Raw genomic sequence first — 26997 nt, forward strand, 5'->3', positions numbered from 1 at the left:
TGCTTCCCCTTCGGTTATCTGGAGTTGAAGGGTCTTGAGTCTGTCGTACAGTGGGTGTCGTACCAAGGAAGCGGTGCCAGCGGCCTCAGGCACTCAGCTAGACGACCTAGCCTACGGACGGCTTGCCGGCGGATCGGCTAGCTGGTTGCATACGTCACAGTCCGTCTACTGCTCTGCTGCTTTCCTCACCTAACATACAGTTTTTACCTCCCCCTCCCCCCGAACCGAACTCGTTCGTGGTTCGTCTTTCCCCCCGAACTGGCTACCCACCCACCCGCACCAACAGACACAAACCCGAGGTGCCCTTCCTGGGTGAGACCGTCTTCCTGCACTCGGCGCCGCCCTCAGCGAGTGTGATCAGCGGCAGCGTGAGGGACTTCACTGCAGGCTGGGCGGCGGGGGCTACAAGGTCGTTCGCGATGCTCGTACAGCCCGTACGCATGGTACGACTGGAAGACAAAACCGCCACGTCCGCTGCCGCGCCGGGGCCGCCGTCGGTGGATCCGGTCACGGACGGCGGAGCGGCGGTGACGACGGCGGCAGTGGCGCCGGCGGCATCGCCGCCGCCGCCATTGTCGGCCGGTGCACCTTTCTTGCAACTTACGACGGTGCAGCTGCAGCAGCTGCTAACACAAGCGGCGGGCTGTTACAGTCGTGTAGCGGGCATGAGGCAGCAGCTGGCGACGACGGCGATGACGTCGGGCGCCGCGGTACTGCCGCTGGTGCCGTACACCAGCGCCGGCGGTAGTCCAGCGGAAGAGCCTGTCGGCAACGGCGCCGTACAGGACTCTGCCGTGGCGCAAAGCAGCGCCGCCAGCGTGCTGTCGTACGTGTTGGTGGGGGTCGGAGGTGGTGGGGAAATGTCTTCGGCCGGCGGCAGCGTGGTCGGCAGTACAGACGGCGGTGGCGGATCAGGAGCCGAGGCGCCCGCTGCATCTGCGCCTTCGGTCACCTTAGCCGCACTTAACCGGCTTTGCCCCATGGGGCAGCGCATCCGTACTAGCACCGCTGCCACTGCTGGCCAGCCGCCGCCGCAACAGACACAGCCGCAGCAGGCGGAGGGCGGCCACTTCAGCACGGCCTCCCCGTCTTCCGCTGCAGTCGTTGCCAACGCCGTGATGCAAACCTCGCAACCCGTGTGGTTCGTACACGACGAGACCGGAAGCACGGCAGGCGCCGTTCGCGCCCTAGCGGAGTTGCTGCAGCTTCCTGTGTACGGCATCAACATGCCGGAATTCTCCTTGCCATCCACGACAGGAGGAGTGCGTTCATCGACTGCCCCGATGTCGGCTGCTTTGCCATCACCTCCGGTGGCGGCGACAGCGCCGCCGCCGCTGCTGACGCCACCCACGCTTACCCGCCTGGCGGAAGTTTACGGCGCAGCAGTTATCGCGGCGCAGCCCCACGGACCATACTGTCTGGCGGCGACGTCGTCGTACGGCTGCATGTTGGCATTCGCGGTGGCGGCAGCGCTAGAGCAGCAAGGCCATGACGTCATGCTCGTACTGCTCGACGGCCCGCCATGCCCTCCTGCCGGAGGCCTGGTAGATCCCGTGTACTGCAGTCTGTACGGAACTCTCGTACAGCACACGTTGTACGAGGGCGGCGGCGGCGCCGCCGCATCAGGAAAGGGGGCTGAGGCCGCCACGGCGACGCCGTCAACGGCTCCGCCGCCGTTGCCTGATTTGGCGACCTTCGTGGCCACGCTTCAGAGCCGTGGGGCGATTCCGGATGATCCCACCTCGCTGCTGGTGGCAAGCGCGTCCTTCCGCCCGCCGTCGCTAACGCAAGCGGCCTGGAGCGGCGTGGTGCTTGGAGCCGTGCGTCGCGCAGGTGGGAACGGGGCCACAGCACAGGTCGGGAACGGTGTTATCTTGCTGCGGCTTAGGCTGAAGGTCTGGCGATGAGCCTGAGGCGTTGTGAGCAAGCACGGTCAGGCCAGTCGCGTGGAAAAGCCCCTGCTAGGACATCCATCTACACTGCCGCATCAAACTTCACAAATTCTGTGGACACAATGCATTGGACGGCTTCTTTCTGCACTCGTTTTCGATTGCAAATCCAAGTGCCAAATACCGGGTGCCAAGTGTCATCAACGCGGTCCTCTCGTTTTTCATGTCTCCATGATCCTTCACCATCCCCATTTGCACGCCCTCTCCAACACCTCTCCCGCTGCTCCCCTTCTTTTGATGATCGCTCCGACCGCTGCGCTCCGCTGATCCGCTGATCCGCTGCCACTCCCCCTTCCCTTTCCGCCTTTGCGCCGCCTCCTGCCTCACCCACCATCACCACCAACGACCACCACCCACAGGTCTCCTCCGAGCTCTGGCCTCCACCCACCGCCCCGCCGCCTCCCTTCAAGGCCCCGCCGCTGTCGTCCTGCCCGAGGACCGCCACGGCGCTGCCTTCCTGGCCGCCAGCCGGCAGTGCTGCGACGGCACCGTCACGGCGCTCACGCTGGAGTGCCGCCACGGTACGGCACTCGCGAGTGAGGAGGGCCGCCGTGCAGCGGCGGCGGCGGTGATGGAGGCGGTGGTTGAGATGCTGCAGATGCTGTGACGTGACTGTGAGGTGACTGTGAGGGTTTGGGACCCGGAAAGGTTCTCTTCTTCTGAATATTTTTCACGGGAATGCTAGGATTGCAAAGTTCGGGAGGTAAAGGTGCGCGATAGGTCATGGGTTTCGGAGTGCGGTGGGTGGTTGGGGGATTACTTCAAGTTTTAAGAAATGCACTTGGTACGCTTCTCTCTGGTTTTGTATCGCTTCTTGTGTAGAAGATCGGTGACGTCACGGAGGATCATATCTTCATATGTGTTGCAGAGGTGTGTTAGTCGATCTGTCTTTCATACTTTAGTGGACTGATGAGCAAAACGTGAAGGAAGGTGCGGAGGATGGCGCATGAGGGCAACTTAGCGCGTGCATGTGTTTTGTATTGTACGTGTGCGTGCTTGTGCGGTGTGTGTGTGTGTGTGCTTGTATTTTCGGGAGAGAGAGATCAAAGGTTGGCAGTCGTGGCGCTGGTCTGTCGTACAATGATGGCCCCAGGCGGTCATGCAGTACATGTGCACCAAGCTGTGTTCGGTCCTGGTTTGGCTGGCGGTACTGGCTGCAACAACAGGGGCTGCGTAGCCCATGTGCCATTTCAGAGTTTCGGTGAAGCCGCTTGAGGCCAAGCGAAGGAGGGGAGCCTCGTTCGCCGAAATCAACGACGTGTACTGCGACCAGCAAAATAGAATGTAACCGCTCCGACCCGTTTTACGATGCCCTCGCATGAACCGTCCTTAGTCGAAGGCAAATTATAAAAGGAGTTTTTGGTTATGGCGTCGAAGAAAAACGATATGCCTCCGCCTCGAATGTAGGACGCAGTTTTCATGCGTTGACGTCAACCAGCTAAACCCAGCCAGGAGCGCATGACAGCCATTGCAAATGTACGGCGACTAGATGCCGAGGCCGTCCATTAAAAGACGCACGAATGCATGTCAGGCGGCTGCGGAAGGCAACTTGCCTAGGGAGCCTGCTGCCACGGAGGCACACGGGACTCGAGGCGCCTCAGCTGAACGTAGGTGGTGGTGGTGGTGGCCGCACACTCAGAGAGGCGCCGCACTCAAGGAAATCCGCGACCGCAGTCGGTTGTCAGTCAGTGAGACACGGATGCATGTCCGGCGGCAGCAAAAGCCTGTTCCTGCTCCAAGAGAGCCTGCCGCGGCAGCCCACCGAACCGAACATGTAGACAAGGGCGTGAGAAAGGCTGTGCACTAATAGCCGCGGCCGTGGTCCGATGAGGGAAGCAAGGAGTGCATGTCAGTAGGGCTGCAGAAGGCTGTGCTTGCTTTCGGAAAGCAAGCCGCCGCCGCAGCAGCGGCCGCATTGAACCGGAGGTGTGCATCTCAGTTGCACAGGGTTTTGGTAGGGGCCCCAGGGGCCACAGGGGAGGCAGTGCGATTGGGTGAACCGCTGCCAATGTCCGCCCGCTGCTAAGTGCGGCGCGAAGGAATGTCGGAGATAACCTTGGCGCGCAGGAAGAAACCATGAGCGGCCTATGCCAAACGGCAGAATTTATCTCATTTTGGGCCCAGCGAGAAGTCATCGGGTAAGGACATGCAATGTTTCCTTACGACATCAAGGTCCGGCACACAGAGTCAGGCCTAGCCTGTTGCCTTGAAAAGAAGGCTCATCTTCGGCTGGCCGGTTGGAAAGTAGGCGGCATCATCTGTCTGAGACGCTCAAGTAGGGCGGCATACAGCTCTCTACTGGCAGGTAGTTGGCAGGAGCCTCGCAGTGGAGCCCCCGGAGGTGCCCAGGCGGCATCGCAAGAAACGCCGGGGAGCCCCATGCGGCGCCTGCGTAACGTGCAAGAGAGCAGTTACATACATTTCATCGCCAAATGGGTGCACGCCAAATCGAGCTGGGCCAGCACACGCACACAGCATTTTCAAATGATCCATTAAGCACACCAGCAGCAGCAGCAGCAGCCGATATGGCCGTCACCGTCTGCAAACGCAGATCGAGGCAGAGGGCCAAGGCCTGCAGAGACACGAGCTGAGACTCGCAGCTGGGTGCTCCGGGGGTTAACAGTACGACAGCCCTGCCGTACATGTCAGCATCGTCAACACAAAATTGTAGCTCTATCTGGTTAAGTCCTCGGAACGCGGAGGTGTACGTCCATGATGATTTCTGTTGGACCACGACGACACGAGCAACCCCCAGCACCATTACCACCACCACTATCACCATCATTACCATTACCATCACCATCATCATCACCATCACCATCACGCAAAACTGCCGTGCCGTACAAAACAGTACACCACGTACAACAAAGTGCTTCGGGCCTTTTGGGTCCCGCTCCCACCTCCCCTGAGTACCCCGTGTGCGCGTGTATGTATGTATGTATGTATGTATATATGTGTATGTGTGTGTGGGGGCGGAGGTTGTATATTCGTGAGAGCCCTCCTCACCCCAAATTTCATTGTGCCATGAGGGGGGGAGGCGACCTAGAGGACAAAAACACACACAAACACGCCTCACCCCTTTTCGACATCTCCTCGGGGCCACCAGATCATCACAACACACAGACATACATACACACTCTCACGCTGTGTAAGCCCTTGCTAGGTATCCGGCGGTTCAAGCTGTGTGTCGAGCAGGAGGGGCCCCTTCCCGTCCCTGTCGAGGGGAGGGCGTGCTTCGGCCGTCTTGTTCGTTGGGGCTGGGGCTGGGCAGTACGCCCCAGTAGGCCAGCGTCAGCCCAGGCAACGTATGTAATATATACACACACATAAGCACAAATGCACAGATAAAAGAAGAAGAATATTTTTTATTGAATTGTTATTGAACAAGAATACGTCCAAAAACAGTACATGTATGCGCCACACAGTGCTCTCTTATGCTGGTACCAGAATGTACGGATACCGCCCGTGATGCAAATAAACGACAGTTTCGGCAGAATCTGAAACTAATAAACTAACCAACTTACCAAAGAACAGCAAACGACTCTTATAGGTAAGTCACCCCAGGGAGATTGTGATGTGGAGGCGTAGAGCCCGCCCCCCTTAAAACGGAGTTCAAGATCCTGAAGTCAGTCAGATCCTTCCGCCACCGCCGCCGCCACCGCCGCCGCCGCCGCCACCGCCCCTGAGGTCCCTCCCTCCCTCCCTCCCCACCCCATCCACCCCCAACCCCCTAAATCCGCTAAGAGGCTAAACCCGAACAGCCCCACCTCGCCCGCCACGGCCCCCGTGTGCTGGCCCCCCGCCTCCCCTCCTACCCCTGCCCCTACCCCTACCCCTACCCCTACCTCCGCCGCGGCCCCCGGGCCTAGGCCGCTTCCTTTGCCCCGGACCGAATAGCGGCTCCCCCTCCTCCTCGCTCTCCTCCTCTTCCTCACTCTCTTCCCCACTCTCCTCCCCCTCCTCCTCCCCCTCCTCCGCCTCCGTTTCCACCTTCGCGGCCGTCGCCTTCGCCTTCACGACCTTCACCTCCCCGTCGCCACCCCGCGTGGGACCTCCGCCGGGAGTGCACGCGGGGCCGGGGGTGTTGGCTGCAGGGGCCCTGCATGGCGCCTTCACAGCGGCCGCCGCCACCGCCGCCGCTGTCGTACAAGACGGTGCCCCTGTTGGGTGCTGTTCGGCGGGTTCGCAGCAGTAGCTACCCGGGCGCAGCAGCCGGTAGTTCTCCACAGCCGCACTCAGCACAATGAGTAAACCCTGGGGTACCCCCGGGTGGGGTGGCGGGGGGTGGCGGGGGAGTGGCGGGGGTGGCGGGGGAGTAGCGGGGGGAAGGAGGGGCGGGGAGAAAAGGGAGGGGGAATTAATTAGGGGAAACGCTGTAGAGGAGGGCGGTTATCAGTTGGGATCTAAGCATGATGGAGAGGGCGGGGAGGGGGCCGCTGCGCTGCTAATGTGGAGTTGACGGGTCATGCGCCGCACCGCTGCTCTAGTAGCTACGACACACCTCCCACCCATACAGACGCACATACCCTTACAAACACAGACCTGTACACTGGCAAACCCTCCTTTTCCTCCCCTTTCCCCGCCTCCCCCCCTTCCTCCCCCCCCCTCCCTCCCCCCCTTCTCCCCCTCCCCCCCCCTTCCCACCTGCAATCGGTCGCAGTTGCGGTCCCCCGCCGGGTGGTAGCCCTCGCGGAGCGGCTCGCGGTGCACTCTCCGCAACCGACCCACCATCGCCAGGCTCTCCTCCACCGCCTCCGGGGACATGAAGTCCACGGCGGTCTGCACGACAAGCGGAGAGATGAACGGGGTGGGGGTGGGGGTGGGAGGAAGGGGGTGAATCATAAGCATGAAGCGTACGGGACGGGGAGGAGAAAGAGGGAAAACGGGGGGATTGCAGCAAGAGGCAACCGAATAAACTGCCTACGAAGAACGGGGTTGGCGGGGAGAGGGGAAACCAGTCCATCTCCTCCTCCCCCCCGACCACCTAACCACCTGACCACAAAAGAGTGAAACCTCCCCCCACACACACAAACATCCCAGATAACAGCAGCAGCAGCAGCAGCTACCCCTCGCTCTCGTTGCCGTACTCTTGTCGTACTCACTTTGATGCAACTCGTGAGGTTCCTGACTTGGTGAGGGCACCCGGCGGGAATGAACACCGCCTCGTGCTCGTACTGCTCGAAGTGCCAGCCGGCGACCTGGAACGGGGGGAGAAGACGGGGGGGGGCGGGGGGGGGTAAGACGAACCACTGGCGAATGGAGCAAATACCGGGCAAGTGGGGGGCGGGAAGGGGGTTACCAGGGGGGGAGGGGGGAGGGGGGGCCCCCCGCAGAGAAGGGTTTTGTGTAGGTGGGAAAAAGAGGAACTGCGGGGAACAACACTTCATCACACGTTGCATATCAAGATCAAGCGGGAAAACAACAACAGCTGCCGCCTGAGACAGGTTTAAAGTTGCGAACTGCTGCCGCTGCTGCTACTGCTGTTGGAGGGTCCACAAAGCAAATACACCCTAATGACGTCACTACCGACATTTGTTTGCCGTGTTGTTATGTACCACAGCTCTGGGGCTGTGTGGCTAAAGTTTGCCGCTACTACCGCCGTACGCTACTACCGCCGTACGCTTACTACCGCCCTGTGGTGTGCGAGAAGCGCTCTCGCTCCGGAGGCAACGTCATGCGTGGTGTGTGTGTAGCTCTAGGTGGTAGTAGGGTGTGTGTGTGATGGGGGGTAGGGGTTTGGACGTGGGGGAAAAAGAACCGAAAAAAGGTTCTTAAGGATTGGGGCTTGAACGGGTTGGAGTGTGGAGTTGCCGGCCTCTATAGCGGGGGGGACAGCGGTAGGTTGGAAATTTTAAATTTTTGAAACAAAAAGCAAAACCGCTAAACCAGCCAGACCCAACTTAAAACCCGTTTTAAAACTCAATAAAAACCCCGTTTTAAAACCCAGTAACACCCCCCGTCTTACCCGGTACTCCTCACAGAGTTTGTCACGGTGGTTTCGGGGCACGAAGAAGGTCTGGTCGAATATCGCATCCTCTACCTGACGATGCGTGTGTTGTCGTGCATGTATGCATGTATGTATGTATATAATTTATGTATGTGTTTGTAAAAGATGGGAAGGAGCAGGGGGGAAAAACAGGTTAGGGGGTTATTGCAATGTGTGTGTTTGTAAATTGGGGTCCCAGAACTGCCGTACTTAAGGCAAGCCGTCACACACCTTAATACGATGTCCTACACGGACGTACAAGGATGCAAAGCTTTACAACACCGTACAAGCTCGGCACTCCCACTTACATCCACAATGGCCTCCCCCATGTGTACGAATTCCGTACAATGGTCGGTTAGGTATCTGTAAGAATCGGGGACGTTGGTAGGAGTTGGGTATTGGGGGGGGGAGGGGGAAAGGGGGGAAGGTTGGTCTTCGCAGAGTGTGTGTATGTGTATGTGTGTGTGTGTAGACGAACCACAGACGAATGAAGCGAATAGAAGGGATAGACGGGTACTCCAGGAATAGACGGGTACTGAGAAAATTGTAAGAAGTTACCAACCGGTAGCGAGTGGGCAGCAATGGGGGAGGACAGGTTCATAGGCGGGCAGCAGCAGCAGGAGGAGGAGGTCAAGGAACAAACTCTCTTAACAACGATTCGGACCCTAACTCTCTTAACATCCCCAACTCCCCCATCCCCAATAAAACACATACCCGTGTACACAGACACATACACAAAAAAACACAAAACACACAAAACACACGCACACGCTCACCTCCGCAGCGCCTCCGTCTCACGGCCAGGTGCCCAGATGTCCCACACCGCACCTGCACCGCCGTACCTGTGTGTACGACACCACCGACCCACCACCGACGGGCGGAGTACCCGTACCAGTAGGGAAAGGCGCGCGAGGCAAGAGGGGAAAAGGAGGAGGCATGGGGAGGGGGGGGGCAGTAAAAATACCCCCAAAGCAAGGGGGGTAATAAAACCCCCAAAGCAATTTTGGGGATTTTTTGATATATTAAATTTGTAAATTATATGTTATACAATACACCAACACAACACTAAATGCATTATTAACACAAATATCCCTAAACACCCCCCCCCCCCCGCCGCCACTTTCCCCCCCCTCCAGCGCACCCAGGCAGCTGCGGCAGGTCGCTACCGCACCGAGCTCCAAGCACCGGGGGCCGCACGGGACCCCCACACGGCGGGCCAGGACGTGCGCCGCCATCGCCTCCGCCACCGCCGCCACAACCACCCGCACCGCGGCAACCGGTTCGGTTGTAGTTATGGTTGTAGTTGTAGTTGTGGTTGTTGGCAGCTTCTGCCCCCGCCAACGCTGCCCCCGCCTCCACCGATGGGGGCTTCTGCTGCTGCTGCTGTTGCTGCTGTTGCCGTACGTGGTTGAGGACGTTGACGGCATCCGTCATGTCCATGTGCAGTTTGGTAACGGAGTCGCGTTCCCGGGCCGCCGTACACTCCTGATGGGGAGCAGGGGGCGGGGGTGAGGGGGAGGGAAGAAAGGGGGGAAAGAGTGTCCGATGGTGTATTTGTTACGTGTATCGATCCGGGCCTGACGCTGGCCAGGGACACCCAGCCGTACCCCAACGATAACGACTGACAAAGCACTCTCCTCCTTGTGGGGGGTGAGAGGGGCGTGAGGCCACTATCCCCTCCTGCTCGACCGACGGCGTGCACCCCCCCGCGTTTTCCTTCAAGAGGAAAGAGAGCCCGCTGTGCAGGCTGACAAACACATGTGCGGGGGGCCGGTTGGGGAAGTATGTATGTTGTTACAGGGTGGTTAAGCTTCACCAGCGGCCCCCTTTCCCAAGGCAGTCCCTGCTCTCCCCTGCGAGATGGGCACCCTAATCCATTCACCCCATCCGATTTCAGAATGTATTCGTTGGGTTCAGGAACTCACCACCAGCATCCAACCAAATCTAGCGGATCAACGGCGCCTCAACTTAGTTCCTGGTCAGCTCGCAAGTATGATGTGAGACAGGGGGGAGGAGAGGAAACACAGCGGACAGCTTCCCAACGGCAGTACTGCACCACTGCAGCTGGCGCCGCCGCCGCCGCCGCCGCCGCCGCCGGCGGTGGTGGTGGTGCGGGTGCCGCCCTCCTTAGTGGGCCTCACCGAAACCCACACGACCTCTGACTCACCCCCAACCCCCACCCCAACCCCCATCCGGCCATTAAAACGCTCTGTGATTTTCATCACGCATGCAATACACATACACATACACACGCACATACATACATATATTCACGCACACACGCCCAGCCGCACCTCCGCCGTCCCGAAGGCGATGTAGGCCTTCGGTCCCAAGTCTGTGGGCATTGCTCCGGGAGCCAGCCACGTGGCCAGGTTGAGGGGGGCCTCGTCCGGGCGGGTCATCCAGGGAAGGGGGAGGGAGGCCACGAAGTCCTGGAGGGGAAAAGGGGGGCACATGTACGGCACGTACTGCCACGCACTGTCACGTACTGCTTCTAGGTGTCACGTACCTCGTAATGCTTGGGCAGTACGCTGTGGAAGTTGGCGGCAGGCGGGTAGTCCTTCAGCTTCAGCATCTGGGGCTGATCCTCCTCATCGTACGGCTGTTATTGTTGTTGCCGTTGTTGTTACCGTTGTTGTTACCGTTGTTGTTACCGTTGTTGTTATTGTGGGGACCACCGGGGTTTTGGAGGGGAGAGCAGGGGTAAAATGAATACTTGAAAAGGCACGAAAAACACAAACACGCGACTTGCACCGCAATACGCGTGCGGGCACCGGGTGCACCGTAACTATGACAGTTAGATGTGTACGGCCGTTACGTTACAATACATTACTGTATTTTACCCGGCTTCATTTCACGGCAGAAGTACAGTCATTTTGACGCCCGCAGATAACAAGAATAATATCTTCACATCATCCTCATAAATTCCCCTCTCCCTCTCCCTCTCCCTCTCCCTCCCCGTCCTCCTCCTTGTGCGTGTCTTGATCCTCATTCCAATCTCATTGCCTCTTAACTTCCCCAACCCATTCCCTAACCCCCCCTTCTTGCCGTACTTTGTCGTACAACTTGAAAAAGGTGGCCTCGTCCATATCCTCCACTAACTGGAATCGGTCGGCGCAATCGATGACTTGAAGACCACCTCTTCTACCACCATCAAGACCGCTGCCGAGGTGGGTGTACGGGACGCAAGAGTGTACGGGAGGCGGGTGTAAGGAAAAAAATCCGCACATCCACCCGCACAGGGTTTCGAGAGCAATCCTAAAGCCGCGTCCAGGAGAGCGGCCCCGTTAGGGACGTGTGGGTTTTGCTCCATCGCGCCACTTTCCCCCCACCCCCCGGGGTGTCCGAGGGGGCCAACTGAGTGAGACTGCCGAATGGGCGACGACCATGCTTACCGACATATAAACAGACGTACAGACATACAAACAGAATACATCTGGACAGGTAAATGGATATGCAGACGTACAGACAAACAGACGCACAGACGAGAAGCATCTTAGGGTTATTCATTATCGCACTCACTCCACTCTACCGAAGCACACACTCACCCGCCGCCTCTGCCCCTACCGCCGCCCCTGCCACCTCTCCCTCCTCCATCCCCCCCGGGTGCTCTCCTTCCGGCCGCCTTCCGAGGGCTCTCCGACGAGGCCGATTTCAGGCCTTCACGTACGGCACGACGGAAGTTCTGCATGCGAGTGCGTGTGTATGCATGGGAGGGGGAGGGAGGGGAGGTAGACGTGTGTGTATTAAAGAACGGGGGAGAATTGGCAAGGGGAGGGGGGGAAAGAGAAATTAGAACCCGGCATGGGCACCCGCACCACTACTACGTGAATTGCATTGTCGTACTCCCGTACCTCGGGTTTCCATATTTCGGGGTCGGGCCCCGCACAGCCCCGCACCACCACGGGTTCGCGCTGCCGCCACCGCTGCTGGAACAGCAGGGCGTACGGCACGAAACGGTGGCTGCGGGGGTGTAGATCCGCAGCGGAGGGTGTGAAAATGTGCCTGCGGGGGGAAATGTGTATGTGTACGTGTGTGTTTTGTCGTACATGAGATGGAGGGTATTAGGAGGCGGGGAAACCCCGCGGTCGGAGGGGTTTCCTTTGGGGTGTAAACCGGGAGGAGGAGGGGCAGGAGTTGAGGAGCAAGCAGGCGTACAGACATACAGACATACGGAGGTATTGAAAAGCTTTTAAAAATCGAAGATCGGAAGGTTGGAAGCGAATTGGAAGCAAATTAAAAGAAGCTGTTGTGGGGGAAATGAGGGGGGAAGAGAGAGCCTCGCTCACCGCGGTGTTTGGTCAGGTCCGTCGTGCGGCCGTACGGAAGCCAGTCGTACATCCTCCTGCGGCAGTACGTACCGGCCCCACGCCGCCACGTGACCGGGGGGCAGAGGCTGACCGGGGCCCCGGTACGGCATGATGCCTGGGATGGGGAGTGAGAGGTGTTGGGGCGCAGGGGGTAAATGTGGGTTTTGGCAGTTGGTTGGGATTCGGTGGGGTCCAGGAAACAACAACCGAACCAACCGGAGACCAACCGAACGTGTACGAATTAGTTGGGATGCGAGCGACGGTGGGGTGTTGTGGAATGGGATTTAGGTTGGCGGAGGGGGGAAGGAGGTAAAAATCAAAAAGGATGACCAGGCTTGACCTTGAGAGCCCAAATCACAAATTCTTTCACGTCGCCTCAGTTGTACGGCACTCCCGCAGAAAAAAAAACACAACGATAAGACCTTGATGGCAGTTTACCTCTCTTCTCCTTCCCCTCCCCACCCACCCACCCAACACCCTCCCCGATGTTGCTCACCCTCACGTTCCAAGGGGAAACCCCAAGACCCCACCCGAAAAAACCCAAAACCTCCCCACCCACCCACCCACCCGCAGCAACGACCGGGTCATCCACGTCCGCATCAGTGCCACCACAAGCGCCCTTTGCCGACCCACGGGTCACTCCACTTTCCCCCTGGGCCAGCCCTCCATCCTGGCCTAGCAGCCCCACCGCCCCGTGGGTCACTGGATCCGCTGTTCCCAGCGGAATTCCACTCAGCCGCCTCTGCATGGTCTCTCTGCCAGCCTGCGCCGCCTCGATCGCCCGCCGGGCAGGTTCCGCCCCACCAAACTGGGAGGGGCGGAGAGCCGCCTCCGAAACCACCACCATATGGGGGTCCCAGAAGGAAGGCGCCAGGGAGGGACCGGCGGCGGCAGCCTTGGTGCCGTACTCCTGAGGGGAAGGGGCACCGGGAATGGTGCGTGCGGGCTTGTGTGTATGTGCGTGTGTGCGTATGTATGTGTTGAAGAATGTTGGAGGTTCGAGTTGACTGACGGGAATATGAAGTGAGGTATATGAAGCCCGGAGCCCGGGGCGAGGGAGCGTGAGGAGCCGACCGAGGAGCCGAACTCAAGTCTGTGGCCCTGTGGTATCTCGGGGCTCGTGGGGGGTTGGGGTGAGGGAAGATGGGGGGAAAGGAGAGTGTGTGTGGGGGGGGAGGAGGATAAACACACGCATACATAGTATGTATGTATGTATTACATACAGACACATCTCACCTGGTGTATCCTCTCCAGCACCCGGTGCATGGCGGGAGAGAGGTAGGTCCGCAGCAGGGTCACCTGGCCACATCCCGGCACCGGGCAACGAAGCGGTGGCGGGGGAGGTGACAGCACCGGGGGAGGGGGGGCCGCGGCAGGAGCGGGACAAGAAGGAACGGAGACACCACCACTACTACCGCCACCTCCAACACTCTGGCCCTGGTGCTGGTGCTGAAGCTGCTGCTGCTGTAAAAGCCGCCTCCGCTGTTGCTGTTGCTGCTTAAGTTGAATCGGGTGTTGTTGTAGTCGCAGTTCCCGACAGCAGCTAAGGCAGTACTCCTTCTGACAAGCGGAACAGAAACTGGAAGGGAGGGGGGAGGGAGGGGGAGAGAGGGAGGGGGGAGGGTGGGAGGGAAGGAGTGGGGGGTGCTTTTCAAAGGGGGCCAGGGCGGAAGTATGGACAAATTGAAGTGCGGTGGGCACGGGGGTACATCGTGGTGCAAGAGGTTGACACAGGTCTAGTGGCGGGGTAGATACATACATACACACATACATACATACATCGGACTTGAGAGGCCCCATCGTGTTTTCACTGTCACGGCGCCAACCCCCCGAACGGATGGAGATGCTGCTGAGCGGCTGCGTCGTGTTTTGGCAGAGCCTGAGCCTGAGTCGGGGGGGGGGGGGGGCGGGAGGGGACATAAGACCAGCCGCGACGACTTGGGCTGTGTCTGCTCTCCCGACCCTTGCGTCGACAACCCCCCTTCCTTTCGCCAGTGGTTCGTCGGCCCCCCCCTCCCCCTGCCTAGCACCCCTTTACCTGTGCATGGCCGGGAGAGACGTAGCGCAAAGGTCGCACAATATGCGCTCGTGTCGCGTCTGCACGACTTTCACCTCCTCCTCCTCCTCCTCCTCCACCTTCTGCCCCCCCTCAAGCCGCGACCGCAGCGAAGCAGCTCGCCGGTACAGCAGCTCCCCGCGCTCAGACGCCAGGTAGGCCCCCAACACACCGCCACCGCCTCCACCCGCAGCACCTGCGCCGCCACCGCCACCGCCACCGCCACCACCGGGCTCTGTTGCTGGTCCAGTAGTACCCTTTTCCGTACCCGCACCCGTACCCGTGATATACCGGAGGGCGTGTTCCGCCATGTCCTGGGGGTGGGTGGGTGGGGGGCTGGGTGTGGGAGAAGAGCAGTCTGATGTGAGTGAGCGAGTGAAAGCAGGGGGACATGAAGCAGACATCGTTTCGGAGTACAAGGCTCACAGCTAGCAAGGGGGGTGGGGGCCCCGGGGCCCGAATTGGGAAAACGGAATGAAATCGGGACCCTCGAGGAAAACACTCTCCCTCTCTTAGGGTTTTACTTGCCCACATACTTCACAAACACATTCGCACTTGCACCCACCATTCGCGCCTCCCAGCTAACATCATTTCGATAAAGGCGGTTCGGCTGCTGCTGTTGCTGCTGTTGCTGTTGCTGGGGTTTTGTTAGCCGCTGAAGTTGTTGTTGCTCCTGCGTGTGATTGTGGTGATGGTGGTGGTTGTGGTAGGGGTAGTAGTTCCAACTGGTGCACCTTCGGCAGACACAAATGCCCCGGCACTTGGGGCACTTGTGGATCAGCTCCCAATAACTGAAGCTCGGGTACTTGTCGCGGTGGCAACTACTCGTTGGGTGGCAGGGGGGTGGGGAGGCGGGGGTTGGGTGAGGGGGTGGGAGGGTTTTAGAGTTTTAGGGTTTAAACAGGTGGGGAGGTGGGGTTATGTGCGAGAAGCAAAGGACCGCGTGTGCCGATACGCACAAAGTCAGGACCTGAAGGGGGGGCCGAGGGAAGGGGGAAAACTTAAGTGCGGGAATGCTGTGCGTGTGCGTGTGTATGTGTGTATGTGTGTGTGGAATCTCATACGATGATGCACGAAGAGCAAAGAGAAAACGAACTGCACAAAAGTCCAAAGCCTCCAAAGCCTGAAAGGATGTTGAGGTGTCAATAGTTGAGCGGATGGAGGTCCTCAGATCAATTCCTCTGAATAATACACTGAACAAATCTACAGAACAACTACCCCATACACACACACACACAACACCAACCGACCAGCTGATTAACCACCAACGACGCTAACTGACACCCACCGTTCGCAAACAGTTCTCCGACCACACCACTCGCAATGGACCGTGAGGAAGCTGCTCTCGCAGCTGTGGCAGTACTTGGTGACGGATAGCGCAAGTAACTGGGGCGGCTCCAGGGGGGGAAGGGCCGGCAGCTGCAGTGGCGGTTGCGGCGGTTGCGACGGTTGTAGTTGGTCTTGCGGTCCCTGTTGCTGTTGCGCTGCTGTTGACGCTGCTGTTGCTGCTGCCATGGAGGTCAAGGTGGTGGCAAAGAAGAGGTAGACTTTACGCGCTTGCCCTTTGAACCGCTGTCCAAGGCGAAGAGGCGCGTCGGGAACGTACAGCTCGCCGTCCTGCGAGGGGTGAGGGCGGGGTTGAGGTGAGGGGGGAGGTGTAGAGTGAGAGATGAGATCCCTACACAACAACGGCAGCAACAAGAGGAGGAGGAGGGGGAGGAGGAGGGGGAGGGATAGGCGGTGTTTTCTTAGGGAAAGGAGGTGGGGAGGATCGAGATTGGGGTCGGAATCGGGGTCGCCTGTCCCGCTGGGAGTGTATATTGGGGGGGGGGGAGGTGTTGGTTTAGTTCTCACACGTTTTTCTTCTTGCAGTGCACACGAGATCCCCCTGCTTTCCCTGCTTCCGCCCCCCCTTCCCCCTAAATAAAACACATACATACATGCATACATGCACATACGTACATACGTACATGCAGCCACACACACCTGGTTGTACAGAGGTCCCCCCGTAAAGAGCGGGTAGGACCACCCGCCCTCCAGCACGATTCGGGCTCTGCGATGATGCGGACCTAGGACGACATCCTCATGGCATGGGGGCTGCTGTGGGGGCTGCTGTGGGGGCTGCTGTGGGGGCTGCAGACGATGGTGAACGTGGCCCTGGTCCGCCAAGGCGGCGTACGGGGCGTCAGCTCCGCCAGCATCGCTTTGCCGTCGCCGCTTGGATGGCCTCTCCGTCGCAACTGGCGACGGCGGCGGCAGCAACGGCGGCAGCTGCCGCCGCCGCGACGGCAACGGTTGCGGTGGCAGCAGCGGCTTCTTGCGGTCCGACGCCATGTCACCGCCGCCACTGCGGCAACTACCACCGTCCGTACTGCTATTGATGTCGCTACTGATATCGCTGGGCTCCGCAGCGGCTTTGGTAATTTTGGCAGACGCCCTCGTAGCGGCAGCCCGGCGGGAGGCTTGCCTCCCAACTGGTTGCTGCTGCTGCTGCTGCTGCTGCTGCTGCTGCTGCTGCTGCTGCGACTGTGCTGGGCGCGGTGGCAGTGGTAGCGGCGGCGGCAGATCAGGCTTCGCGTCTGCACCTCCGGCAGTGGCAGTGGCGGCCTTGCGGGTTGTGGCGGCGACGACGATGACGGCAGCGGAGGCCACCTCCGCCTCCGCCACCCCTCGCCCCGTTGCAGAAGGCCGCCGCTGCGGTTGCGACGCCCTCTGCTGCCGTGCGATAGTGCCGGCGCTGACGCCCGCGGCAACGGCAGCAGCACCAGCAGAAGCACCGGCGGCGACTGGTACGGCAGCAGTAGCACGCGTAGCGGCAGATGCCGACACGTGGCTGCTGTTCCGAGGGAATATTGCCTGAGGGAGCCCAGCAGAAGCCGTACGATCAGCCGGCGGCGGCAGCGGCGGCGGCAGCAGCAGCGGAGCGGGCCCCGTCGACGCGGGATACGGTACAGCAGACGTCGCCAGCGTCAGGGCGGCAGCGGCGTCCTCCGTTTCCAAGGACGGCTCAGCACCCCTAGGTCCACCCGCCACCTCGGCCGGTTCCGGAGCTAGTGCCTGCAGACTCGCAAAGTCCAAGTCCTGAAGAAAACTAGGACCTGGCTCCGGAGCCATAGCTAGCTCTGGTTCCGGAGCCGGTGCCTGCATACCCCGGCGCAAGCCAGGGCCTGGTTCTGGAGCCGCCGCGTCGAGGGACGTCGCCACTGCCACTGCCTCCGCCGCAGCAGGAGCCGCGGCCCCCGCAGCAGTGCCAGTAGCAGTACCAGCCGTAGCAATACCAGTAGCGCTACCAGTCCTGGCAGAGGCGGCCGCGGCGGTGGCAGTAGCAGCCGCTGCAGCGGGTCTTGGGGCCGGGGCAGTCCTGGCGGCCGTGGAGGTGGACGCGCCTGCATCCGGAAGACGCGTCACAAGTGTCCCAGCTTGGAGACTCACCTCTTGCTGCTGCTGCTGCTGCGGTTGTAGCTGCTGCTGAGCGTGCAAGGCCTCCGCAGGCTGTATCAGCAGTTGAGGTTGCGGCGGTAGCTGCGGTACACTGTAAACACCAGGGGCCCGGCTGCAGCCCCAAGCCACAGCCCCAGCCGCCGCCGCCGCCGCCGCTGCCGCCGGGTCGCTGGCCTGAGCCTGGGCCGCCCGCCTGACTAGCGGCGCGTACAGCGCCTGAATCGCCAGCCTTCCTGCCAAACCCAATTCCAGGTCGGTGGGGTCCATCGCGGCGCGCAACTCCCTAGCGGCGCTTTCCAGGAATTCCAGAACTGTAGACGGCGACATGTACGGCGGTATGTACGGCGGTGCGTACGGCGGCGCTAGCGCTCCTGATCCTGCTATTGCTTCTGACATCTCCGCTCCTGCCGCCGCCACTGCCGCCGCCGCCGGCCCCGCGGATGCGGGCAGCTCCGTCGGGACTGCAACAAGAGCAACACTGAGAGATCCCGCGTTGGCGGCGGCGTCGATGTCGTCAGGGGAATGCTCTCTCTGTACGGCAGCGGCTCCCGCAGCCGCCGCCACCGCCGTTGGGCTGAGATCATCACCAGCACAGCCGCCAACGTTCTCCTGCTGTGACCCTATTGTGAATGCGCTGGCGGAGATGAAGCCAAAACCAGCGGCGGCGGAGGGCGGAAACCGGCTAATGTGCTGCACGGCCACGATGTGGCCATTGCCGGAAGGATCAACCCATGGGTCAGTGAGCGGCTCCGTCGCGATCCCGCGTGTTGACGCGGCCTCGGAACCCCCCTCGGCCGCTGCTGCTGTCGCCGTCACTCCAACTGCATGTGCCAGGTTATCTCCGCCAGCAGCAGTAGCAGTAGCAGTAGCAACAGCAGCATGGGGAGCTGTAGCAATGGTACCAATGGTGGTCCCGGCTCTCTCGCCTCCCTGTCCTTCTCCTCCTGCTGCTACAGCTGCTACAGCTGCTGCTGCTGCCGCTCCGGCGGCAGCGCCTTCCTTTCCTCCCGTCGCGTCTTCCCTCCCACCGGCAGCAGCGGGCCCCCTCGTGGGCTCGAGGGCGGCTGTAGCGCCTGGATGTGTCTGCAGCCGGGAGTGCTGCGGCGGAGGCCGGATAGCAGGGGCTGAGTGCTGCGGGGCATGCGGCGGCAGGGGTGCGGGCAGAGGCCCGGTCTGGCACTGGGGATGATGCAAGTGATCCAGGTCCCGCTGCTGCTGCTGCTGTGGCTGCTGCTGCTGTGGCTGCTGTGGCTGCTGCTGCTGTGGCTGCTGTGGCTGCTGCTGCTGTGGCTGCTGTGGCTGCTGCTGTGGCTGCTGTGATTGCTGTGGCTGCTGTGGCTGCTGCTGTGGCTGCTGTGGCTGCTGTGGCTGCTGTGGCTGCTGCTGTGGCTGCTGTGATTGCTGTGATTGCTGTGGCTGCTGTGGCTGCTGCTGTGGCTGCTGCTGTGGCTGCTGCTGCTGGGTCGTCAATGGCGGCGCCCGGTCGGGAGCCTCCCCCTCGTCTAACTGCCGCTCAGGTGGCGGCGGCGGCGTGGTGGCGGCTACAGCATACGACAGCCCGCCGTACTCCCGCCGTCGTACGGTTTCCGTACGCGCTGCCACCTCCTGAAGAACATCCGCCTCTGAGGACGCGTTCTCCCGCGAGACTCCCAACGGCCGGCGGTTGGCGGAAACGGCTACCCCAACCGCCAACGTGTTTGCCTCTGCGACGGCGGCAGCAATGCCAGCGGCGGCAGGTGCGGCAACACCGGCATCCATATCTTTTTTAGACTCTTTCTGAGTGCGTTTCTGCGGCTGTGACTGCCCCTGGCGCTGCATCTTCAGTCGGGTGGAAGTACGGCGGCCTTGGAGCTCACCGTCGTCACCCCCGTCCACCGCACCCACCTGTACAACCCCCACAGTGAACCCGTCAAGCGCCGCCACAGGACATACATCCGCGGTGACGGCGGCGGCAGCAGCAGCGGCGGCGCCGCCGTCAGGCGCCTCCGCCTGCGCTTCCGCCGCTGCCGGCCACGAGCCGAGTTTCAGCTTTATGTCCGCAGGTTCCTGCGCCCGGTCGCCGTCGCGGTCGCGGCCCGGAGTCGTCGTCGGCCGAGACCAGCCCAGCATGAACCTGTTCGCCGCCAGGTCCTCCAGCGCGTCTCCGCTGATGTAGCCGGCCTTGCTGCAGGGCCGTCCGGAGAACTCCGCCTCCAAGGTACACACCTCCGTGCCGTCCAGCTCAACCTGCGTGTGGGGAAAAGCGGGGGAAAGTGTGTGTGTGTGTTTTGAGGGGGCGGGTCGGCGGGGGGGCCCGTGAAATCCTATCATGCAAGGAACAATAAAGAACCACGTCAGGGTTTTAGTGTAATGAAACCCTACACTGGAGGATGTAGGGGTGAAGTGAACGAAGGCGTAAAATACGCGAGTGGGACGCGAAAATGTGTGTGTCTAACCCCGACAGCGGATATAGCACGGCATGCATGCGTGTGGATTTCGGGGCGGTTCTGCTTCCGGTCGTACATTGCTGTACGGCTGCCGCGGGGGTATACAATGAAGAACACGACACTATTGTGGACGTCGTCGTCATCATCACCATCAGCAGCAGCACTCACGGCTTACCTGCACACGTACGACATGACCCGGCTTGGGCAGCTCGCCGTACAGCTCCCTGAGAAGCTGCGTCTCGATGCCCAGTCGCGGCCGGCTCCCCAACGGCCTTTGGGACTTGTCCCGAGGACACGACTCCCCCCCTCCTGCGTTGAGCTGCTGGTGCTGCTGAGGGTGTCGGGGATGATGGGGGTGGGAAGACTGCAGCTGTGACGGGGCCGCGGACGGGTCCGTTCCAGCAGCGACAACAGCAGCGTCGCTGGACGCAGGGCCGGCGGCGATGGCGCTGCCGCCGCCACTGCCGCCGCCGCTGCCGCGGCGGCGGCTCCTCGACCCCAGATCAGAAGTACGGAAACCTACAGGCGACGGTTCCACTGCCCGCGACTCCCTACCTCCGTGTGCATGACGGCGGCGGCCGGTGCCACGGCCGTCAGCGTCCTCGCCGTCGTATGCCTCCGCCGCTCCATGCTGCTGCCCTTTTGGCTGCCGACCGCGGGTAGCGGGTAGCCGTGGCGACTTAGGTAGACCTGGCGCCGCTGCCGCCGCTTCGGCGGCGGCGGCGGCGGCAGTGCCGTCCATCCGCCTCCGCTGCGGCGTTGACCCAGCACCACCCGCCACTGCACCGCCGTCACCGGTTACTTCCGTACCCACGAAGCTGCCGCTGGCGTTGTGACGCCGCTTCTGTCCGCGACCTCCGGAATGAGTTGGCACCTGCGGCGGAAGAGATGGCTGTACGGCATCCGCAACCGGCGCTGCCGCCGCGGTCACCGTTCGCCCTGATGCCGAAGTAGCGGCTGGTGCCGTCGGCAATGCATGGACTCCCGACGAAACACTCCTGCCTGCGGCCTCCAAAGATGCCGCCTCCTGCTGCTGCCGTGACGGCGGTGGCAGTGGCGGCGGTGTTGCTACCGCCGCCGCCTGGGGCCCATGGTCGCACCGCGGCGCCGCCGCCACTGGCGCCGTCTCCGACGGAACTCGCTGGATAGTCGCACTCATATCGCCATCGAATCGCTTCTCTTGTCCCATGCCTGTCGGACGGGGAGTGAGGGCTTGCACATACACCGGTATTGTACAGTGCTGTACACACGAGGCCGCCACGCCGTCATTTCCCTGTACGGCATCAGCATGTGCGGTTGCGCCGGCGGCCTGCAAAGGCGCAGCGGGCCCCTCCTGCCCGCTGCCGCCTGCGTTTTCGCTGCCTTCCAGGCTGTCGTACGCGTCCAGAAGGAGGAAGGTTTTCGGCCACGACGCCGCTGCCGTCGCCCTCGGTGGAGCCGAAGCCAAATTCCGACGGGAGCGATCTCTACGAGTGATGCTACAGCCCAGCCCCTGAATTCCACCGCCGCCGCCACTGCCGTCACCTCTGTCGCTCCGAGAAGTAGCGGCGGTAGACCGCTGCCGCGTCACCGCCGCCGCCGCCGCCAGCCCCGGTGCAGCGGTGGCGGCGGCGGCGGCTGTGGCGGACGGCGCTGATGGAGCTAGGTATTTACCCCGAGGCTGCCATACGCCGCCGCCGCCAGTGGCTGTAGCAGCCATGTCGCTGCCATGGGTTGCGGCTGCAGTCGTGCCACAAGGCTCCATAGCCGCCGCATCAAAGGTACTTTCCGCCGCCGCAGCAGCCACACTCGCTGCCTTTCCATCCGCGGCGGCGGTCGTATACAACAGACTAGCGACCGCCGCGTCGGACTTTGCAGTGCCCTTGGCCGGCAGCGGTGGCGGCGGCAGCGGCACCGCCGGAACCACGAAGCCGCTGGCCTCCGCCGCCAAGCCGTCGACAGGTCCGCCGTCGCTGCGGCCTACTTCCGTACTACCTTCACGGCCAACAGCCTCCGCTGGCTTCCGCAGCGCTTCTCCTGTCGTACCCGCTATGTTCAACGCTGGTTCTGCCGCTTCTGTCGCAATAGACGGTCCTGGTACAACAGCCGCCGCCGCCGCTGCTGCTGCTAAAGCCTCCGGATTACGTGTTTGCTCCTCAGCCGGTACGGTCGCAACCGCCGCCGCCGCCGCCGCCGCATCCATCGCCGTATCTCGTCCTGCGGCTGTAACGCACGGCGACGGCGACGGCGGGGGTACGGCTGCCGCCAGCTCCTGATCCGCCGATGCAAGAACCGCCGCCGCCCCTTTTTGCTGCAAGTCAGATGTGGCTGTAGCCGCTGTGCCGGTGGATCCCATGACCGGGTACCTCACACCTTCGCCCAGTATTTCCGCTTCTGCTGCTGCCACTGCGGCTTGTGCAGTGCCAGGTGCTGCTGATACAGATTCCGGTGCTACTGCTAGTGCTGCTGATGCTCCTGCGGGAGCTGCCGGAGCTGCTACTGCCGGAGCTGCTACTGCTCCTGCTGGGCAAGGGGTAAACGGGGCTGAAACACGAGACGAGCTCTCCACCTCATTGCGGGCCCTATTGCCGCCGCCTCCATCCGCTCCCATCTTGTCGACAGTACCGCCGGGCAACAAAGTGACGGGCGCCACTGTCGCAGCCTGCGCGTGTGGCGGCTGTGGTGGTAGCGGCAACGGCGGCGGCTGAGGCTCCCCGCGTGCAGGGGGAAACCCCGCCGTGACCACCACTGCCACCGACGCCAGCCGTCTAGATCGGGCAGTAGCAGCGGCAGCAGTGGTTGTAGAAGTCGGCGCCTCCGCCACAGTCGCTCCCTGCAACGGATACTGAGCGTCGAAATCTGCACCAGGAAAGGATACTGCCGGCGCCGTTGCTGCTGCTGCCGGCGCCGCTGCCGCTGCTGCTGCTGCAGGCGCCGCTGCCGCTGCTGCTGCAGGCGCCGCTGCCGCTGCTGCTGCTGCAGGCGCCGCTGCCGCTGCTGCTGCAGGCGCCGCTGCCGCTGCTGCTGCAGGCGCCGCTGCCGCTGCTGCTGCAGGCGCCGCTGCCGCTGCTGCTGCAGGCGCCGCTGCCGCTGCTGCTGCAGGCGCCGCTGCCGCTGCTGCTGCAGGCGCCGCTGCCGCTGCTGCTGCAGGCGCCGCTGCCGTTGCTGCTGCTGCAGGACTCGACCCTAGAGACGGCACTCCCGCCGGTCCGCCAGTCCCCACCGCGCTCGCATCGTCAAGAGGAAGAGCCGAGCCGATAAAAGCAGCAGCAGCAGCAGTAGCGGTATCGTTTGCAGGGCCAGGGCCTAAGCTGGCGTCGCCAGCACACGAATCAGGTAATGCCATGGATGAAGAGCCGCCGCCACCTGCCCCTGGGCCTGACCTAGGCTCCGGCTCCACCCCCTCACCGTACCGCCGCCGCCGGCCTCGCTCTGCCGCCGCCGACGGGGATGAGGCCCCTGGGTGAACATGCTGCTGCTGCACGACGAACTCAGGAGGTCTAGATCCAGATTCAGATCCAGCACGAGGTCGTTCATCCCGTACTGCTTTTCGCTCGCCTTCTAGCGGCCTGTCACCAGCCCTTATAGAAGCAGCGCGCGTGTCCGGAACCGGTGCGGTACACGGCGACCCCGCCACCGCCGTTGCAGCAGCGGCCGGATTCTTTTTCTTCTTCTTCTTTTCCGTTGCTACCAATGTGTATGGCACCCGAGGTGAGGCCAGCTGCTGCTGCGGCGGCGGCGGCGGCGGGCCCAGTTCCACACGGAAAGTTCGTGGGAGACGTTTGGGACGGACCGTTGGGGGATTGGCATCAGCATTGACGCAAGCTGCCGCATCGTCGTTAGCATCCGCGCCAGCTGTAGCAGCCCCAGGGGCAGTGACATCCGCGGCCACACACGAGGCCGGCTGCGGCTGCGGGGTTGGCTGCGGCTGCGGCTGTGGGGCGGGCTGCGGCTGCGGGGTTGGCTGCGGCTGCGGGGTTGGCTGCGGCTGCGGCTGTGGGGCGGGCTGCGGCTGCGGGGTTGGCTGCGGCTGCGGGGTTGGCTGCGGCTGCGGCTGTGGGGCGGGCTGCGGCTGCGGGGTTGGCTGCGGCTGCGGGGTTGGCTGCGGCTGCGGCTGTGGGGCGGGCTGCGGCTGCGGGGTTGGCTGCGGCTGTGGGGCGGGCTGCGGCTGCGGGGTTGGCTGCGGCTGTGGGGCGGGCTGCGGCTGCGGGGTTGGCTGCAGCCGCCGCCAGTGGGCTGCGGCAGGTGCGGCCGCTTCACGTTGGTAAGACGACGTATGAGGAACTGAGGGTCTTTGAACGTCCCGGCTGTACGAGTGAGTGCACATCGTCAGGGGCTCCGGTCGCGGCGCAGATGCGGATCCACCGGGACCGTCGTCGATACACCGATAGCCGCCAGTTTGCTGTTGCTGCCGCCGCTGCTCCTGCTCCTGCGGCTGGGTCGCCGGCGGCGGCGGCGGCGCCATATCAGCGTGCCCTGGGTGGCGCTGCGGGAATACGTTGGCCCCGCCACTGCTCAGTCGCCAAGGTTTGTGAGGGGTATCCGTGCGCGGTGGTGGATGCGACTGCCGCTGCTCCGCTGAGCTGCCGGCGGCCGGAATGTGGAAGGAAGGCCCTGGCGGCGGCGGCGGCGGCCGGTAGGCGACATCTGGCCGCTGCAAAATTGCTCGCTGAGCTGAGCGCCGCTGTGATGATGATATGTTGTACAGCGGCGAGCGCCGGCGTGTCGGCGATGTGTCCCCCGTTCGCCCGACATTGTGTGACGGTGGCGGTGCGATGTGCCGCGGATGTCCGCCATCATGCGCAGCGCGTGACGGCACTGTGCTGCCACGTTCCGTGCCTGTGCTGCACCCGTTGCCAGAAGCCCGACGGCCGGCACCTTGCCTTGGACTGTAACGTTGCCTTCGGTCCATGTCCTTGGCACAGGCACCTGTAGCCGAGCGCCGTCTGCGCCGGCTGCTGCTAGTGCTGCTGCTTGTGCTGCTGCTACTACTCCTGCTCCTGCGAAACTGCCTCCTGGATTTGGATCTGGATCTAGATGAATACCTGGACCGGCCACCCCTGGAGTCGGACTGCTGACGGGGGCGGTCCTGGCGGGGCCCGTCCGGGTCCCCTTGGCGTCGCTGCCGGCCTTCGGCTTTGGCCCGTCCCGTGTACCTGGATTGTGTTTTCAGTGCCGCGGTGGTGGAGGCGGAAAGCATGGGGACTCACAGGCTATGCAATCGGACGATGAAATTCCAGCGGGATGTTTGGGGGAAAGTAGCATTTCTATTAGCTTACCGATCGCGTGAAAGGTCCTACATTATGCCACGCAAAAGAGAGACGACTACGTTCGTGTGCAATGCCTCACCTTTCAGGAGCTTCCGACATCTTTATTCTAGCAGCGCCTAACTATAGCTTATCACCGTACTGCTGACCACTTTAAGTTGGCAAAGGAGCCGGAAGTAAGCAAAGATAGCTGCCATCTTCTCTGCTTGTTTTCGGCGACAGCTGAGATAAATTTTATGTTGTCAGGTTACAGAAAAATTGCAGCTTTGCATGATAGATGCTATGGCGAATTCCAAGGCTCAGGCCCGCAACCCGTTTAGAGTTTGTAAAGTACGGCTTTGACATGGTAGCAGCAGTCCAGGCACATTTCCTTTTGCCCACAGATTCCTGAAACTCGCGCACGATGCTTCAAGGCGATGAAATCATGATTTCGGTGATCACAGTAAGCTAGGGGTGGTGGTGCTCAACGTACTGCAACTGCCCCTCCAACTGTCATAACAAGTGCATCGTGTAATGACAAGCGAACACGCAACCTAAGCGCGATGAGGGCATGGGTATGATATAAGCAAACATTTGCAGTTGTAGTACTGTAACCTTCTGAATGACGTGCGCTCATTGCACAGTGAAGACCATCTAGCGCGAGGCGCGTGATTGCAGACGGACAAGCAGCCACACCGAGCTCGGGGTTTTGAGTTTCCGCATGATACCGCATGCTCTTAGGACTTTTGCCTTACAAAAAGGTATGACGTACACACCGGTAGGTGCAGCAACCGTTACAACCCCAGGTACCCCAGCAAAGCGCCGGAAGAAAGCGCGCCGTATACGTATTACAGTTTAGTAAAAATGTCCAGATTCTCAGACAGCAAAACACACCTGGCAAAACAATCTTCAACGATGACCTCCGCTCTTTTGGGCCAAGAAAGCGGAGCCCATCGTACAATCCATACTTGGCGTTCAAAACATTTTAGGTCGTCTCCACGACCAACAGCGACAGGGTTCCCCCATCCGTCGTGTCATTAACGACCCTTAATACTAAATCTTCGCGATAAGCAGCCTCCTGACAAACACAACGCCGCTAAAACAAGCCACAGGATAAAACGAGTTGAAGAAATATTCAGATACATAGATTGCTGAATAAATCCGAACGCTACTCATTATTGCATGTGCCAAACGGGCCTGCATGTATCAAACGGCACGCGCGTGTACGACAACACCAAATAACTCTCTCATGACATAGTTGTACGACCTCACGGCTAAACTGTCGTAACATCGATCAGTAATAGCTGACTAGCAGCAGAGCGCCAGCTTACTACTGCTCTCAGCACCACCATGCCCCTATCCGCCTTTGTGTCTCTCCACCTCTCTGTGTTTGTGTCCAACGAGAAGACTGACCAAACACCTACAGCAGCAGCAGCAGCAGCAGCAGCACACTCTCCATATAGCTCCATACAGCTTCGGCACCAAAAGGTTTACTATGATACACAGCTAAAAGCGCGATTTGGGCGAAGCACTCGCTGACCTTGCTTTCCTTTCGGAACAACCTATACGGACCTCCATAAGCCTATGCGGACCAACACAGACAT

General features: G+C 61.4%; 2 protein-coding genes across 2 annotated transcripts in view; one reads left to right on the forward strand and one right to left on the reverse strand.

The window, feature by feature from the left end:
* Positions 1 to 2556, forward strand: part of VOLCADRAFT_92400 (uncharacterized protein) — a gene marked incomplete at both ends in the record, with an annotated part of 96352 nt that extends 93796 nt beyond the window's left edge. Inside the window, 2 exons of the mRNA XM_002951790.1 lie at positions 287 to 1833; positions 2309 to 2556. Coding sequence (XP_002951836.1) covers positions 287 to 1833; positions 2309 to 2556 — 1795 coding nt within the window. The remainder of the gene's footprint in view (positions 1 to 286; positions 1834 to 2308) is intronic.
* Positions 2557 to 3476: 920 nt separating this feature from the next.
* Positions 3477 to 25516, reverse strand: VOLCADRAFT_117973 (transcription factor jumonji domain-containing protein; the record flags this gene model as incomplete). Its single annotated transcript, XM_002951877.1, has 22 exons — positions 3477 to 3550; positions 5795 to 6203; positions 6594 to 6728; positions 7052 to 7147; positions 7915 to 7989; positions 8244 to 8298; positions 8712 to 8777; positions 9077 to 9420; positions 10230 to 10367; positions 10445 to 10537; positions 10989 to 11097; positions 11484 to 11620; positions 11790 to 11940; positions 12225 to 12360; positions 12813 to 13155; positions 13482 to 13824; positions 14284 to 14615; positions 14867 to 15125; positions 15590 to 15918; positions 16288 to 19968; positions 20344 to 24991; positions 25497 to 25516. 22 exons carry the CDS (start codon positions 25514 to 25516, stop codon positions 3477 to 3479), a joined length of 11973 nt encoding a protein of 3990 aa, XP_002951923.1.
* Between the last annotated feature and the right edge of the window lie 1481 nt (positions 25517 to 26997).

The sequence above is a fragment of the Volvox carteri genome (assembly GCF_000143455.1).
Source record: "Volvox carteri f. nagariensis unplaced genomic scaffold VOLCAscaffold_26, whole genome shotgun sequence".
Classification (NCBI taxonomy): Eukaryota; Viridiplantae; Chlorophyta; class Chlorophyceae; order Chlamydomonadales; family Volvocaceae; genus Volvox; species Volvox carteri.